Source organism: Oryza glaberrima, chromosome 7 (assembly GCF_000147395.1).
Source record: "Oryza glaberrima chromosome 7, OglaRS2, whole genome shotgun sequence".
Classification (NCBI taxonomy): domain Eukaryota; kingdom Viridiplantae; phylum Streptophyta; class Magnoliopsida; order Poales; family Poaceae; genus Oryza; species Oryza glaberrima.
This window is the reverse complement of record NC_068332.1, coordinates 18268327-18285187: the sequence shown is the minus strand read 5'-3', so window position 1 is coordinate 18285187 and position 16861 is coordinate 18268327. Positions and strand designations below refer to the sequence as shown.

General features: G+C 42.1%; 1 protein-coding gene and 1 pseudogene across 1 annotated transcript; both read left to right on the top strand.

Moving 5' to 3' along the window:
* Positions 1 to 676: 676 nt before the first annotated feature.
* On the top strand, positions 677 to 2339 carry LOC127780404 (probable carboxylesterase 3). The gene has a single exon (XM_052307312.1). It carries the CDS (start codon positions 791 to 793, stop codon positions 2171 to 2173), a length of 1383 nt encoding a protein of 460 aa, XP_052163272.1. The 5' UTR covers positions 677 to 790; the 3' UTR covers positions 2174 to 2339.
* Positions 2340 to 12127: 9788 nt separating this feature from the next.
* On the top strand, positions 12128 to 13248 carry LOC127780439 (uncharacterized; annotated as a pseudogene).
* The last annotated feature ends 3613 nt before the right edge of the window (positions 13249 to 16861 follow it).

Here is a 16861-nt window from a genome sequence, read left to right as displayed (position 1 = left end):
TTATTTACATGTGTCACTTAAATAGTTACAAATTTTTTTAAAAGAATTCAACAAGATGGTTTAATATGTGGTAGATCAGTCTACAAACATGTAACATCAAAATTTAAACTTCTACATATCGTAACAGAAAAAAAACAAATTAGACTATGAATAAATTTAATTTGTTTTTTTATTGCAACTCATAGAAGTAGAATTTGAACTTGTATGTTTATGAAGTAATATATCACATTTAAATACATCTTTTTTTTAAAAAATAACTATTTAATTATATGCAAATAATGAGTGGACCTCACTTGGAGAATTTGAAATCCACACTCCACTGAACAGATGGATGGAGACAGATCCATTCTGTACGTGCTAACACTGCCGCTGCGATCTCCAAACAAAAGTTCGCTGAAACGTGGGAAATAAAAAAGGTATGAAAGTACACCGAAATGGCAAGACTTAACACTAAAACGGACAGAAGAGACTTTCAAAAGTGGCCATGTATGAAAAACAAGACACCGTTCAAATCCGGTGGCAGAAACCTCTGTTAGGCTAACAGTGTTAGCTAGTTTCTCCACGCATCAAGGACTCAGCTCGGTTTAGTTAGTTGGAATTCTACCAACCATCCACTGCGTCTATAAAAGGGCCACGAGATCGTCGTAGCCAAACGCACACCACGGCCGACGACGCACACTGCAACCTTAGCTTATAGCTTAGCTCGTAAGCTCATCACAACTCGTATACCTAATCAAGTGATCAGCAAGAACTAGCTCGATCGATCGATCGATCAACTTGCAAGAAAAAGATGGCCAGCATGCAGGAGAAGATGATCAGGGAGGCAATGGCGGCAATGAACGGGCAGACCGCCGCCGACGTCGCCGTGAACCTCTACCCGTTCATCCGCAAGTACACCGACGGCCGCGTCGAGCGGCTGCTGACGAGCTCCTACGTGCCGGCGTCGGAGGACGCCGGCAGGGGCAGGGGCGGCGTCGGTGTGGCGACGAGGGACGTCGTCGTCGATCGTGACAACGGCGTGTCCGCGCGGCTGTTCCTCCCGTCCTCCGCGGCCACCGGCGGCGGCGGCGGTGGCAGGAGGCTACCCGTGGTGCTGTACTTCCACGGCGGCTCGTTCTGCACGGAGAGCGCCTTCTGCCGGACGTACCACCGGTACGCCAGCTCACTCGCGTCGCGCGCCGGGGCGCTCGTCGTGTCCGTCGAGTACCGCCTCGCGCCGGAGCACCCGATACCCGCGGCGTACGACGACGCGTGGGCGGCGTTCCGGTGGGTGGAGTCGCTGTCCGACCCGTGGCTCGCGGAGTACGGCGACCTGCGACGGACGTTCGTCGCCGGCGACAGCGCCGGCGGCAACATCGCCTACCACACGGTGGCGCGCGCCGGCCGCGAGAACGTCGGCGGCGGCATCCAGGGCCTGATCATGGTGCACCCATTCTTCTGGGGGCCCGAGAGGCTGCCGTGCGAGACGGTCTGGGACGGGGCGTCGGTGTTCCCGGCGTTCGGCGTCGACTGGCTCTGGCCGTTCGTGACGGCCGGCCAGGCGGACAACGACGACCCCCGCATCGACCCCGCCGACGACGAGCTCGCGTCCCTGCCCTGCCGCCGCGTGCTCATGGCCGTGGCCGGGAGGGACACCCTGCGCGACCGCGGCCGCCGCCTCGCGTCCCGGATGCGCGGCGACGTGACGGTGGTGGAGTCGGAGGGCGAGGACCACGGCTTCCACCTCTACAGCCCGCTGCGCGCCACCAGCAAGAGGCTCATGCAGAGCATCGTGCAGTTCATCAACCAGCCGCCTAGCCCATGCCCACCTCCGCCGGCGCCGGCGCCATCGCCGGCGATGAGGTGGCCGGCAACCATTCTTCCAGAGCTCGACGAGTGGTCGTCGACGTACAGTGACGACACTGCCAATTCCTCGCAGATTCTTCTTGGCATGCCTGCTAGGGCATACAAGGCAATATTCGTTGATAGGATGGACAGGAAAGCTGCTAAGACTGGACGACTAAGCTCTAATCCGACGGTTAATGCGTCATTAAGCATTGGTCCCAGCGGGAAAGCATCAAAGACAAGCTGCTACGGGATGTCATTTGGCCGGACCAGAGCTTACAATTTCAGAGGGGTAGCAGCTGCGGGGAGCGGCCAGTGTCAGCCTCCCTTCCGTGGAGCGACGATTTGATGAGATTACCGTCAGCCTGGCTAATCTCTCCCAGAAGACGACGTGCATTTCATCGTGCCGTTCGAAGAATATATAATAGAAACAATAATAATCTTAATTATGACATGTTGACACTGTTCGATAAAAGTGCCCTATACAAATATACTGTCTTTCTTTTTTATTTTTACGGATTACTGATTCACATATTTCTTGTGCTCGATCCAAAAATTTAATCAAGGGATATGATTTGTTACTTTCCTTAGTTGCTGGCCTTTTAACAATAATAACTCAGGTGTATCTCCTTTCTTAGATGGAAGTTCAACTTAACAGACTCTACCGAAACATTGGTATAACAAACAGATACACAACTGAGATAATTTCCTGTGAACCCTAAAATTTGGTGGGGATTGTTCGAATTAAATGGGTTATGCCCAATTTAATCCTCGTAAATTCCATGGGTTCATAATTAATGTTAAGAGATTAATACCATCTTGAAAACCAATGTGCAGGGGCCTCTACTTAAATAGGCTGCTAATTGAGAGCACCTGTTAAGCGGTTACGGTGGCGGTGAGACTGCCACACGCGCGCACATGCGCTGAGCTGAGCTGGCTGGCAAGTGACGGGCCGGATGGGATGAGACATGGCTGGCTGCTCTCCTCCCTCCTCCCTCCTTATGTGATGATTACATTTTGGTGATTAAAGACAACGTAATTGATGAAGAGCCATTATAGAACGTCTCTCTTGTGCTCGTTAACCTCCCATCACTGGGATAGAGAGCCATTACGGATCACTCATCTCTTTTGTGCGCGCTAACCTCCCATCACCAGGATAGAGAGCCATTACGGAACATATCTCACGTCCCATCACCGGGACAGACAGAGATAAGAACACTTTTCTTCTGTTCATCATTCTCTGGCTCCTCTCCACTCTCGGTACACCTCTCTCTTGTGCGCGTTAACCTCCCATCACCAGGATAGAGAGCCATTACGGAACGGATCTATCATAACCTCCCATCACCGGGATAGACAGAGATAAGAACACTTTTCTTTTGTTCATCCTTCTCTGGCTCCTCTCCTCTCTTGGTACACCTCCCACCCTTATGTTCCTGTGCTGCTTTGGCTTCCTCGTTTCTGAGCACCTGCGCGCACGGGTACTTGGGACGAGAAGGTCTCCAAACTCCCTCCTCCTGAGAACCTACATGGGTAGGCAAGTGATCAAGTTTTTGGGAGCGTGTTCTTCACGTGATTGCTCTTGGCACTGCATTATCTTTTTCGTCTACATCAACATGTCAATCTGCGTCGACACTGGTGGAGGCAGCGGCGGCGGTACTGGTGGAGGCGAAAACGACTATATCAACGGAGGCAACAATACCAACAATGCCTCACCTAGTACCAGAACATTTTCTAGGTATATCACTATTCTTATTTCGGTGTTAAACATGTTTTTAGATGCTATTGTTACTGTTAACCTATTAATGTTTATCACCATGCCGAGACACAACCGAGAATGTACATGTGCTCCATTACTGGTCGAGATGCACACGATGGCCAAGAGAACTCGGGCTTCGTTCAGGACTGTGCTTCATTGTCTTCTGCTACAACGTGCAGATTGGCGCACGCCATCCATATCAGGGTTGGTGGCCAAAGGTTGCAAGGTTGAGGGCAGTGTCGAAGAAGCTGCTTTAATTTCTTCCGCTCCCTCCGTTTCAAAATAAGTTAATTAATTACTAGATCAAATTAATTATTTAGGAACGAAGGAGGTATTGGACTATCAGATTTATAGAACTAGGATAAGTCACACGAATACTAAATTAATTTTGAAGAGAGAAAATATAATAATTAATCCCTGTCACAAGGGGCATTTTGTGCGAGGATTTCTAAACCAAGGAAGCAACTCCAGCAGGAAGCACATGCGTGGTGTTCAAATGTTTGTCCATGTCGTCTTTTTCTTTCATCAGCTTTATTAATATAGAGAACAAATTTTCTGAGATTTCCTTTTTCAAAATGGAATGGAGCATACCACTTAATTAGGCTGTGTTCCGGAGGTGAGGTTGGGAACTCCCCTCTCATGAACTTCGCGTAAAACGGAACGACGTATTTTTTTATGATTAATTAAATGTTTACTAGTTTTTTTTGAAAATTGGATTGATATGATTTTTAAAGCAACTTTTGTATAGAATTTGCAAAAAAACACACCGTTTAGCAGTTTGAAAAGCGTGCGCGTGGAAAACGAAAGAGGTGAGTTGGGAAAGTTGGGAAAGAACTTGGCCTTAATTGAATGTTGTTTTTGTTTTCCTATGTTCAGAAATTGAAGATTAGTACTCTTATACTAGCAACACATTTACACTAAACGAAAAAAAAACTGTGAAAATACTTAGACTAGTTTTTTACCTGATAGTACACTTGGTCTTATTTGAAAGATATCCTTCACAAGAAACATGACTAAAAAGGTGACAAATATTAAACTGCGTCCCATTTTAATAATAAAAATATGTTATTAGTTTTTTTTTCAATAAACAAGTATGTCTTGATTCAAAGTTCAAGCAAATAAAGGAGAGTCATCACTATATACGTGCTGAATAAACGTCAACACAAGTACACCCTTTGATTCAAATTTTGTATATGTCGAGACGTGACAGCTGATCATTATTTGTTAGTAACATTTACATGTGGGTACAACATTCCGTCTTCGCTTCTGCACACACGACCATAAAAACTCGAACACTTAATTTACAAAACCTCGTTATTATCGGACGGTCTCGGAAGAAATTGCGTTTGGGTGGTGTGGTTGAGTGAAGTGTACTTCACAGAACGGAGCGACGAATTAACTCATGATTTATTAAGTACTAGCCAAAAGAATTTAAAAATTGGATTAATATAATTTTTACAACTTTTGTATAAAAACACACATTTTACCAGTTTATGAAGTGTGCGCGTGGAAAACGAGAGATGTGAGGTTGGAAACCTTAATTAAAAGAAAAATTTCGGAGAGCAGGACACGTGGCTGTCCCAGTTTGGCCGCAAGTTAAGCCCGGGTTGTTTAGTTTGATTTTAAAACTTGCCATACCAGAAAATACTTTCAAAATGCTTTCTGTTAGGGAACTTATGGGCCTAGACCCATAAAGTCCCAGCCCATATACACTATTTGGGTCCATACCGAAACCTTCCATATATAACATATGGCTATATAAGGAGGATGGAGGCTACTCATTGTGTACACTTGTGCTTGAGGAGAATAGAGGAATGAATGAGAAGAGAGTCTCACACCCACATCTTGTGTCTCCACTTTTGTAGACATTATGCAACCCCTCTGAACTACGGATGTAGCACAAGGGTTGCATAATACTTTCAAAGCTTTCGATCGGTGCTCGAGTTATTGGTGTTATGAATTTTGAGGCAGGACCGGGGACTAGGGGTGAAAACAGGTCGGGTTCGGTCAGATATAACCATTCCCATATCCTAACCTTTATTTTATAATCGGAATCGGGTCGGACACGGATAGTGCCGAATGCGGATACAAACTCGGATAATGCCAAGCAAAAATACGGAACAAATACGTACCAAAATGGATATGTATACTATCAGTTACGAATATTTATTCGAATATCAAGTCTAAGCAACAATCTTATATATCACTAGATAATGACCATTTAACAATTCCATATATCCATAATACGATTATATTAAGCCATTAGGACTTAGGAAATAAATAGAGTACAACACATCATATATAGAACCAATACATAGTACCAGAAAGTGCATCACAGAAACATAATATGGGTAATACCCGAATTTTTTATAGGATAATTCGTATCCGTCGGATACTACCTTCCCGAGCTTGATCTCATATCCGCCAAAAAAGACCCGTATTGGGGCCCGATATCCGTGAAAATTCCCGGATACCCGAATTGTCCCCAAATAATGTGGCTGGGTTGGCGGGCGGAAAATACCCGCCCCTTTTTCACCCCTACCGGGGACGACAGCCATAATGTTGACGCCGCGACTGAGCAGAAGAACACACCTAGGAGCTTTACTCGATTAGGGCCTCCATGATTTGGAGGTTATTGTTGAATAGTCCCATATTGGTTGTGGAAGTGCAAGGGACCTAATATATAAGTGGGGGAACTGCTCACATTATTGTCTAGCTTTTGGGGTGGGAAAAGCCCTTTACAATCCAACAATTGCTATCAAAGCCTGGCTAGTTCAACATCTCTGACCCGAGGGACAAAGTGTGTGAAGGCGTGATGGACCGTGGGTGCCTGCGAGGCCACTATGGCTGAGGGACCATGGGGAAACGGTGAAGGGACGGTGAATGGTTGAGGGACACCAATGTGTAAAGTAGGAGATTGTTGAATAGTTCTACATTGGTTGTGGAAGGGCAATGGACCTAATATATAAGTGGGGAATCCCCTCACCTCATTGGCTAGCTTTTGGGGTAGGAAAAGACCTTTACGATCTAACAATTGATGCATATTCAGGTACCACTTGGGAGGGGAGAGAGGCGCTTGCTTGAAATTCACCAGAGATTGAGGAGATAACAGACCCAACCTCAGCGGCGTAGCTAGAGTAAAATGGAGGAGGATCGAGATTTTATCACAAATATATCAATACATATAGTTTCAAACCACATTGTCAATTTGAACAATAATTTTTGACATCAACAATACAAATATGCATGCACCAATAAGATAAAAGAAGTTATAAACAATGTTTTCCAAAATGAATCCACTAATAACGTTGGTAATTGGTTACTGATTCATGATCAAAAGATGATCAACATATGCAAACATAGACAAACTCCATTCTACCTCAACATTCTCAATGATTTGATAGCCTACAAAATGAGAACATCCAAATCAGTTCTCATTTTTTTCAAATAAAAAGAAGAGTCTAGTGAGCATCTTCTTTATTAATTTCATCCGACTTCTACACTGGCCTGGCTAAAAAAAGTCCAACGAGCATATATACAATCATTACCTTTAACAATTTTAGCCTTTAACAATATCTTTTTCAACAAATGCTTCATATTCATCATCCTTGTTTGCTCTAATCATGCTCTATATATCTTTGTGTTTTCAGAAGTTTTAGTTGTGTACATATATACTTTTTTTAATCATTCATTCAAGTATGGAAATAGAAAGACAATTGGCATGACTTATATCCAAGTAGCACCTTCAACTCAAAATTTTCCTCTAATTTGAAATTTTACTCCAATTCTTAAGAACCCCAAATTGAAACCTACCGACCTCCTAACCCTAGTACATGAAAAAATAACAATCAATAAGTCAATAACAATTTAGGGCTTTATCTGTAATAAATCGAATTGATTGAAAAAGAAATGTGAGAATTGCAAATATACCACTACTCTCACCCTCTAATTCGAAATAGCCATTAAAAAACACAAACTACAAATTTGCCACTGAAACTGATATGCATACCTTTGGGCTAGTGCAAATAAGAAGACAAAAATAATTCATAAAACTAATGTGAAAAACAAAGCTGTTTTGCCCCCTTCTTTGCTCCTCTCGCATGCAGAAGTCACCATCTCCCAGAAAGGCACGACCTATAGACGGCCATAAGGCCTGAGGCCCAAGGGACGACCATTTGGCCTAGCCCAAGCACGACATGGCCCGATAGTTGGGCTGTGTCTGGGCTGATGCCTTGGCACAGTGGGTTGGCTCGGCACGGCACGGTCAAAGAAAAATAGTAGAGGGATCGAAAATAGACTTAAATCAGCCATATAAGGTAAGGCCCAAACAAAGAGGAATACAAAATAGACTTATTCCATCCATATGATACACAGCCCAAAAGAGTTGAGGGAGGAAAAATAGACTTATTATATAGAGAAGTACGATAGGTCACCGTGCCTTTGGACCGACATGGCATGACCCAACGTATAAGTCGGCCCAAGCCGGTCATGCCTAGGCCGAGCGGCCCGTTTAGCCATCTACAGCACGACCCGATTGGCTGATTCCCTCCCCTCTCCTCGAACCCTCCCCAAATCCTCTCATCTCTTCTTCCAAATCAACAGCAAATCAAATATAAATTTGTTGCAATAAAGTAGGATATGGGATAGAAGATCTTGCGGGGATAGATTTTGAAGGGCAGCAAGCCGGCGTGGCTGTGGCGGGCGTGGGCGGCGGCAGTTCGTGACGCTACAGAAGCATTAGCGGCGAGCGCGACGGAGGCTTGTGAAGCTGCGGCAAACAACATCAGCGTGCGCGGCTGCACTTGGGAATGCAGCTGCAGCGGCTTGCTGCTTCGGACTACAGTAACAACAAGATGTTGTAGCAGCACCATGGCGGCAGAAGAAAAAGGAGAAGAAAGGCTCTGTTGCTTCAATTTCCTTGGCAGGGTAATATTGTCCTAATTTTCATCAAAACCCAACAGTGTTAGTCTGATCTATGAGCCTAATGGCAAGGATGCTGGGTTCTATCTTTTTTTTTTTTTTGGCAAAATGCGATTACATTTTTTATAATAGCAAATTCACACTATCAGTTAAAAGTTAAAACCGGTGGCAAATATGCAATTGACACAAAAGAAATAGATGAAGCATTATCTCTTACTTTGTTAGACTCATGCGTGGCTGCATAGCTGATGGAGTGACCGAATGATGTTATGGAAGTGTGGCCTCACGTTGGCACATGATGGGAACGGTAAGGTCGATCCATTTATCCACTAAATCTAACCGTAAATTATCCTAAAGGATTTTTGGGTCGCTTCAAAATTATAAATGGATCAAACGGATCAAACCATTAGAACCTAAGTTTAAGGGGTTCAACCCAAAATGACTTCACAAGTATAAATGTTTCAAAAATTTGTACAAACTAAAGTTGCTTATCTATATAATAATTCATTCCTTCGAAATTCAACTAAATTTAAAAAGTTTTCATAGTGTGAATGTGAGTTTAAAATTTTTTTTCCCAGTTTTACACACATATGTAACTAGAATTTTTTAGTCCTAATAATGTATCGTGGGCCCCCGCATGTCTAAATGGCTTAAAATTTGAACATAGTTGCTTCTCTATATAATAAATCATTTCTACAAAATTCAACTAAATTTGATAAGTTTTTATAATGTGAACGAGAGTTTACAATTTTTGGGTCCGAGTTTTACACACATATTAGTATATTAGTAGTATATTGTGGGCCCTACATGTATAAAGGGCTCAAAATTTACATAAAGTTGCTTCTCTCTGTGCAATAAATAATCTCACCTAAATTCACCTGGATGGATAAGTTTTTATAGTGTGAACGCGAGTTTAAAAATTTTGGATCCGAGTTTTACATAAATGTAAATAAAAGTTTTTTTTTTGTCTACTAGTAGTGTAGCCGATTCCTTTGGATATCTATGGATAACCTATTAATATAAATATATAATGGACTTATGATGGACTCATGATGGATTGACCCTATTGAACCCTATTGAATTTAGGTTCCATCCATATCCTAACTATTCCCATCCTGTTGGCTGCTGGGTGCTTGGCTTCCTTTAATTTACTAGACGATTGGCGAGTCAGCGGATGGCCGATGGGTGGCCATCGGCCGTAGCGCTGTGCGCCTGTGTTGAGGCAGCCAGCGAGGGCAGCAGTCGTAGCCGTGACCGCCGTTCTCCAGGCGGGGGCGACGATGCGTGAGTGGGACTGGGACTGATGGTAACGGGATGTCCAATCTTACCTTTCGGTAAAGATAACTATCGATAAAACTTGACACACATGATTCGGTTTCTGATCGACACGATCCGAACCCTACAATCACAACAAAACCGAGCTAGCGGTGAAATTGCAATGACAGAAATAATCTAAGCAAAACCCAACTCTAAATCAATGACGACTACTGAATATATAGAGGTTATAGAGAGGTTATAGGGTCAACCTTGGACCACTGGACACGTCCCTAGTGGACTTCGACGTGATATACGGCCCAACAGGCCCAAAGAAAATTTTGCAAATCTATTCTGTAATTGTATAGTTTATCATAGAACCTTTTGTTTTCAGTTCAGAACAATGGGTTTTACCAAAAATTCTTCTGAATATCCCAGTTTAGATTTCTAAAACCAACTTTTGCCAATGGGTTTTCATTGGAAAGTGGAACCAATCAAAATTTTTGTCCTAGTTTTTTTTTCATACAGCTTGGTATCCACAATTTTTATTGAGTACATTTCACTTTGGGACATCTTTTTATTGGCAATGTTTTGCTTTGATCACCTTTCAACCAATGTTTTTACTTTGAATTGGGTAATCTTTTCTTTATCTCGTTTTGGACCACCCGACTCTCTTCCCAAGCATTTTTTTCGTTTTGGACCTCTAATATGGCGGCTCCTGCTACTCAATAAACTCTCTCATTTGTATGTATACCATTTTCTTTGACATATTATAAATTAGATGAAGATGCATAAAAGAGTTGATGGTCCAAAATGATACAAAGGTAAAATTATTTGATCCAAAATAAAATATCGGTTGAAGGATGACGATAAATGGTCCAAAGTGAAATTAGCTTATGATCATGATTGTACATCCACACGGCATGATAAAGTGGGTGTCGCTGATTGGCGAAGATGCACCAGCTCCGTTGTTGGCGCGTGTGCCCACAGAAGCTAGGCCGTCTACTTACATACTTGTTTTTTATTTTTCTTTTCTTGACTTTTCCGTGTGTACCATTTTTTCGTGATATTTTTGTGCTTTTATTTTTTATTTTTTGCGATTTTTTAATGTATTTTAGAATTTGAATCTTTCACATCAAATTTTAAAACATTCTAATAAAAACTTTCAACTCGAATTTTGAACTCAAGTTTTAAAACTTTAATATCATGATTCAAAACACCCAACTTAAATTTATAATGGTTCAACACAAAATTCAAAACTTGAATAAATATTTAGTTGAAAGTTTTCAAACTTGACTTGAAAGTTTTTCAATCCGAGTTAAAAGTTTTTAAATGTTGAGATAATAGTCTTCAAACATCGAGTTGAAAGTTTTAATTTTTCACTATAAAGTTTACTTCTTCAAATTTTAAATTAGTCTAAAACACGCTATACGTAAATGTAAGTTAGAGAAAACAATATATCTAATGTGGAGTCTCTCTAAATCTGAAAAAAAGAATTGTACAAGAAAAGAGGCACGCACGTGAGAGAAAAAGGAGAAAGGAGCGTGGGAGAGAGAAAAAAAAGAAGCTAAAGAAAAACCAAAAAAGAAAAAAAATAAGAAAGCACACTAGAAAAAGGAAAAAAAGAGAAGCGCGCCGCTGGAGTGGAGACCGTGTGCAACTTGAGTTTCTAGCGCATACGCGCGAGATAGGAATTTCGTGCTAAAATAAGGCTAGCCGTTATCAACTAGCTGTACAATTCACCGTCATCCTAGCTCATACGGCCGCATGTAGAGGCTGAGGCCTACCAGACTACAATTACGACCCTTTTAACTTTTTATTAGTAGAGTATATATCTTTTATCCACCATATAATTTCGTGGTCTTTTTTGCCGCAACGTGCCTCTTTTCACACCAACAAAAAGCCAAAAGCGCATATACTACATATATGTGTGTATATATATATAGAGAGAGAGAGACGGAGAGAGAGAACTACTATATGGCGCCTTAGGGTGCTACGTATTAAACGGCACCTGTCACAGTGACCAGACCCACCCACTGCCCACCACCCCACTCCCCTCCTGGCTCCACCCACTTTGATTCACGAGTTAAATTTTTACTACTACATAGCCCACCATATATATCCACGTTTAATCAGTTAATTTTTAACTACGTATGATTCAGCAACTATAATAAACGTGACTTAGCATATTGAGTTATTTATTAACTAAAGGAAACTTTTTTTCCTCATGCCTTAATTTTTTTTGTTATTATTATTTTTCTTCTGTTTCATTATGTTTTTGCAAGTAATTTTTTTACTCATGCATCTGTACGCCTGTACCCACCATTCTCATTCTTTAATTTCTCATAGGATCCTGATTTTTCGGATCGACGATGAGACATATGAGAGGAGATCCTAACATCCCTCAACTATCGAGGCGGATCATGGGGGATTGACGCCCTGTTCTTCTTCCTAGCCGGTGGAGGAGCGTTGGCGGCGACGTCTCTAACGGCATGGACTCGTCAGTGCGGTGGTGCCGATGGTCTTCTCCCTCGGGAATGAGATTTTGTTTTTCTGTTTCTTTTTTATTTTCTTTTTGTATTTTTTACAGCAGCAAGGAGGCTACCCCGATTTACGCTGATCTGGCGACAGTGCGGCGGTGGCAGCCGTGCGGGCGAGGCCATCCCGAGCGGTGGCCGGTGACTGGGCGACCTGGTGGGGTGGAGCAGCGGTGGCGTGGTGGTCGTTGGGGCAGGGACGCCATCGGATCTGTGGCCACCGATGGTCGTCACGACCAGGAGCAGCCGCAGCATCATCCCTTCTCCCATCGTCTTCCATTGCAGTGGCAGGCCAGGCCTGATGTCGTCGCATCCATGGCCGCTTCCTCACCACCGCCATCACTGTGGAAGATGACGACGGGAGGGACAGCAGCAACAAGAGGAGGCGGTGGCACTGCTGACACAAGCAAGTGTCATCGACGGGCTACGACGGCAAAAAACATCCACCATGCGCCGCTGCCGCCCTCTGGGCCTTCTACCCTCCTTTCAAGCAACTCCCTATGGTGGTCGCAGCGCCACTGGGATGACCTCCGATCCGTTGGTGTAGGCTGCAGACAAGATGATGGCGCTTGGATCTACAGCTGCATATGTTCATCGTCGCTGTCGAGCTCCAGCCAGGCCTCTTCCTGTCAGTGCTGCCTGGACGCTCTGTGTGGTGGGGGTTTTTCTCCGAGGCGTCGATGCCTCGTTCATCTTCACCGGCGGAAGGAGCGGAAAGGAGGACGACGATTAAACAGTCGACGCCCGCTATTTCCGTTTTTTCTATCTAGACATCATCGAGAGCAACCCATGTTTATTTCCTCACCCCGTGTCCATGTTCTTCTTTTTTTGTTCTTTTTTTTTTCCCACCGTGTGTATAAGTGTATCAAGATCATCACTACATGCACGTGATTCATCCCAGTGGAGTTAAAAAAATTACTAGGCCATGTCTTTTTTTATGTCAACAAAAATCTTACTCTGCCCACTGGAAATGATAAAGTGAAAATGCGTAGTATTTTTTTTACTTAAGTTTAGGAGAGACTCCAACAAGGGAAAATATATGGTAAAAACAGCATATACAGTGAAAATCTAGAAACTATCTTTGGATCGAAAAATAGATGTTCGTCAACATTATCATGAGTAAAAGTTTTACTCGCATATTCACTCATGAATAAAAATTTTACTGGGAGTAAAATCTACTCGCATATTCACTGATGAGTAAAAATTTTACTAGAAACTTATGGTGACATGTACGCTCGGACGTCTATTTTTAGATCCAATGGTAGTTTACAATTTTTCACTACATATGTAGTTTGCACTAAATAATTCCCTAACCATGTCGAAATAATCGGTACAATAATTTTTTTACTCGACAAATCTGTTGGATGGAACTCTGAATAAAGTGGACAGAGAACATGGAGTAATTTTTTCACTTAACAAATCTACGGGAGAACCCAATAAAGTGGAACGTACAGGAAACGAGAGATGGATGCATTCAGAAGCACGAAAGCAATTTTTTTACTGGCCGATCAATGCATATTGAACAGGAGCTAGTAACTTTTTAACTACCCAATATGATATCGTGTGGCCGCTGTTCAAAAAGTTAAAAAGTTAAATCTTTTTAACGGGACCTAATCTAATCGGGCAGTGATTTTTTTACTCGTGACTGGATACATGCGGCATGAGAAGCAAAGTGATTTTTTTTACTCGCTCTTAGTGGGAACCAGCAGGTGTATCGAACGAAAAAAATCTGAGATTGAAAACAACTATGCGTATCTAACAGAAATTTCAGAGAGGATAGCTTAGGGGTGCTAGAGAAAAATCGATAAATCCGGGTGAGCAAATTTTTTACCGACGTTGGAACGTGGGGGTGGGAGCGGGGACGCCAGGGAGGAGCGATGGAACGGAAAAACCGGGAGTGAGGGAAGTCGTGACTCGCGCTATGAAGTTTCGTAGCGCACGGTGTTTATGTGTGGAGCTACCTAGCGCCACCATGTGTATATATATACATATATACATATATATGTATATATGTATATATATATATATATGTATACATATAATTGCTATCCTTCACATCCCCAAATCTTGTAAATTTTAGACCACTGGATGTGCTTCACGATTCGTGCTTCAGTTGCTTCTTTTTCAACTCCGCCGACCTCCTCTACTTCTCTGGCACCGGCGACAACCCAAATTGGCGGGGAGAAGGGGAAGAGGGGGGGGGGGGGGGAGGAGTTCGCCGGTTTTAGAGGGATGGTTGTGGGAGACGACAGACTGGCGGTGGGCGGTGAACTCCTATGTACAATTTGTCAATCTCAATGGGCGGTCCTTTCAAGTTACTGAAGTTGATGAAAGATAAAAAAGGGAAGTATGAACTAGTGCCGTTTTCGTGCCGCGTCATGCCGCATATCCTCTCAATGTACGTCCACTGTAGTTTCTACCCGATCATCCTTCTTGAATTGAATCGAGGCGTATTCCGCGACCTCTTTGCTTGGGCTGTTTTGTAGGCTGCTGCCGTGCCCGTTTGCGCCATGCGCTGTCAGCTGAAACTTGCATATTTTTGAATCGTTTCTCAAAATTATCTGCATTTATGTTATTCCATTATCTAAAAAAATCTACATTTTCTTTTCAAAATACTTCAGATTGGGTACTTTCTCTTAAAAAAAAGACAAAATTGGTTATATAGCATTGAAAGTTTACATTATTGGTTTTATAGCACTAAAAGTTAAAAAAATGGTGGTACTTATTGTTTATAAGCACGCTTTTCAAACTGTGTTTCGTGCGACATATTCCTATACAAAATTTTCTTTGAAACGCCAAATAAATATATTCTTCAAATTAGTACTAATTTATTCTTAATTATTCGTGTGCTAATGATCCGCCACGGTTTGGTTGCTAGGATAAGCTCAGCTCCAACCTCACATTCCAACTATGAATTGTCTATCTAATTAATAAATGAATATCAAATACCCATTGTCTTTCAACGCTAAAGAGATTTGCTAAATCTCATCCCCAAAATTTTGTTTTCGAGAACCTAAACAGAATTTGACGTGTCAAACAAAAATGTTCTTCCAAGAGATTGGTTAAAACTGATTTCCTAAAGGAAAAAAGTGGGTCCATTGAAAACTACCCCAAAAAAAATCTCATTCTCCCACTATATCGGGGTCACCCACTAGTGGTGATCGTGCGCGCTAGCTCGCACGTCTTGCGATGGATTGGGAGGGAATCCGATTCCCTACAAGTGGAGAATGAAAAATCAGGATTGAGGAACTGGATTTATTGAGAGCCGATAGAAAATCTGTTGACAAAAATCCCCAAAATCTGGGATTGGGAATGGCTTACAGATACTGTTGGCGATCATGTCATTGACTCAGAAAATGTGATTAACAAAATAATCAGACATAAATATAGATTAGGAATATATTTTATCATAGTGCGCAGCCCAACCTATCATGAGTGGTCCACCTAGATTAATTATATTGGTTCTGCTCTTCCACAAGCACAACTCGATCTTGGTTCTGAGCCTATACAATCTAAAAGTATAAGTTTAGGAGAAAATCTTTGCCATATCTTTTCTATACCTATTAGTTTTATCTAGTCCTCCACGTGCAACTAAGTTTTTATTTTGATCCATTCCGTACTTATTTAATTAGTTGAACGTTAGATTTTTTTTTTCGAAATGACTACATTACTCCTCCCTTTTACATAAAAGCTAGCCTCTTTGCATAACATAATCATGAAGGTGACAACATCAGTTACAATTATTTGAAGGGAAGACAATTGTTCGACAAAAAAAGATTTAAAATTTTCAAATGAATTGCAATCAAATTTAATAAAATTTCAAAAAGGGAAATTGCACAAATAATAATTTATTTATCCTATTTTCCTCTTCACATAAACCAAATTTTATATATTTTTTTAAACAACCGCAACCAAATTTGAACAGATCTCCATGGACACATAAGGTGAAATACCACTTGAAGGTCATTTTAGAATCAAAATTCGTGTCATATAATTATATCCTTTAGGTTTTAATTAAAAATTGTTTTTCCCTTGAGAACTATGCTCTTCAATTTAGCTATCAATGGTGGCAGGTCACGAGGCCTTCAACAGGACCACCGAAGCTAGTAAGTCTACATGATGAGTAAGCATGGCGAAACGCAGCGAAGCAACTGAAGCTACATGCGTGGCGTAGTGTGGACGCGGATCGTCTGACTTTGCCGAGTAAAGTCACGCTGTGACTTTCCGGCCATATCCACCGTCCGACTCATCCGACGGAGGACGTCTCTCCCGCGCGCTGCTTCCTGCCATTAATGCTATCCGATTGCTGATTCCATTCCGAAGATTAATTAGTGTAATCTGTATTATCAAAACAAAGTGTAAGCAATACATGAGACTACTTTTACACTGGTTGATATGTTCGTATATAGCATATACTTTTTTCGTTTTACACAGTTAATTGCTTGCTTAAATTTATATTGTTACATACTCTCTTGTGATAAAATATAGCAAGAGTATTATGTTTGCTACTCCCTCCGTTCTAAATTATAGGCAACCGAAAATTACATGAGATTAGTTCGGTAACCGAAAA

Coding starts and splice junctions, on each gene's coding strand:
- LOC127780404 (XM_052307312.1), top strand. CDS start 791: ATGGCCAGCATGCAGGAGAAGATGATCAGGGAGGCAATGGCGGCAATG.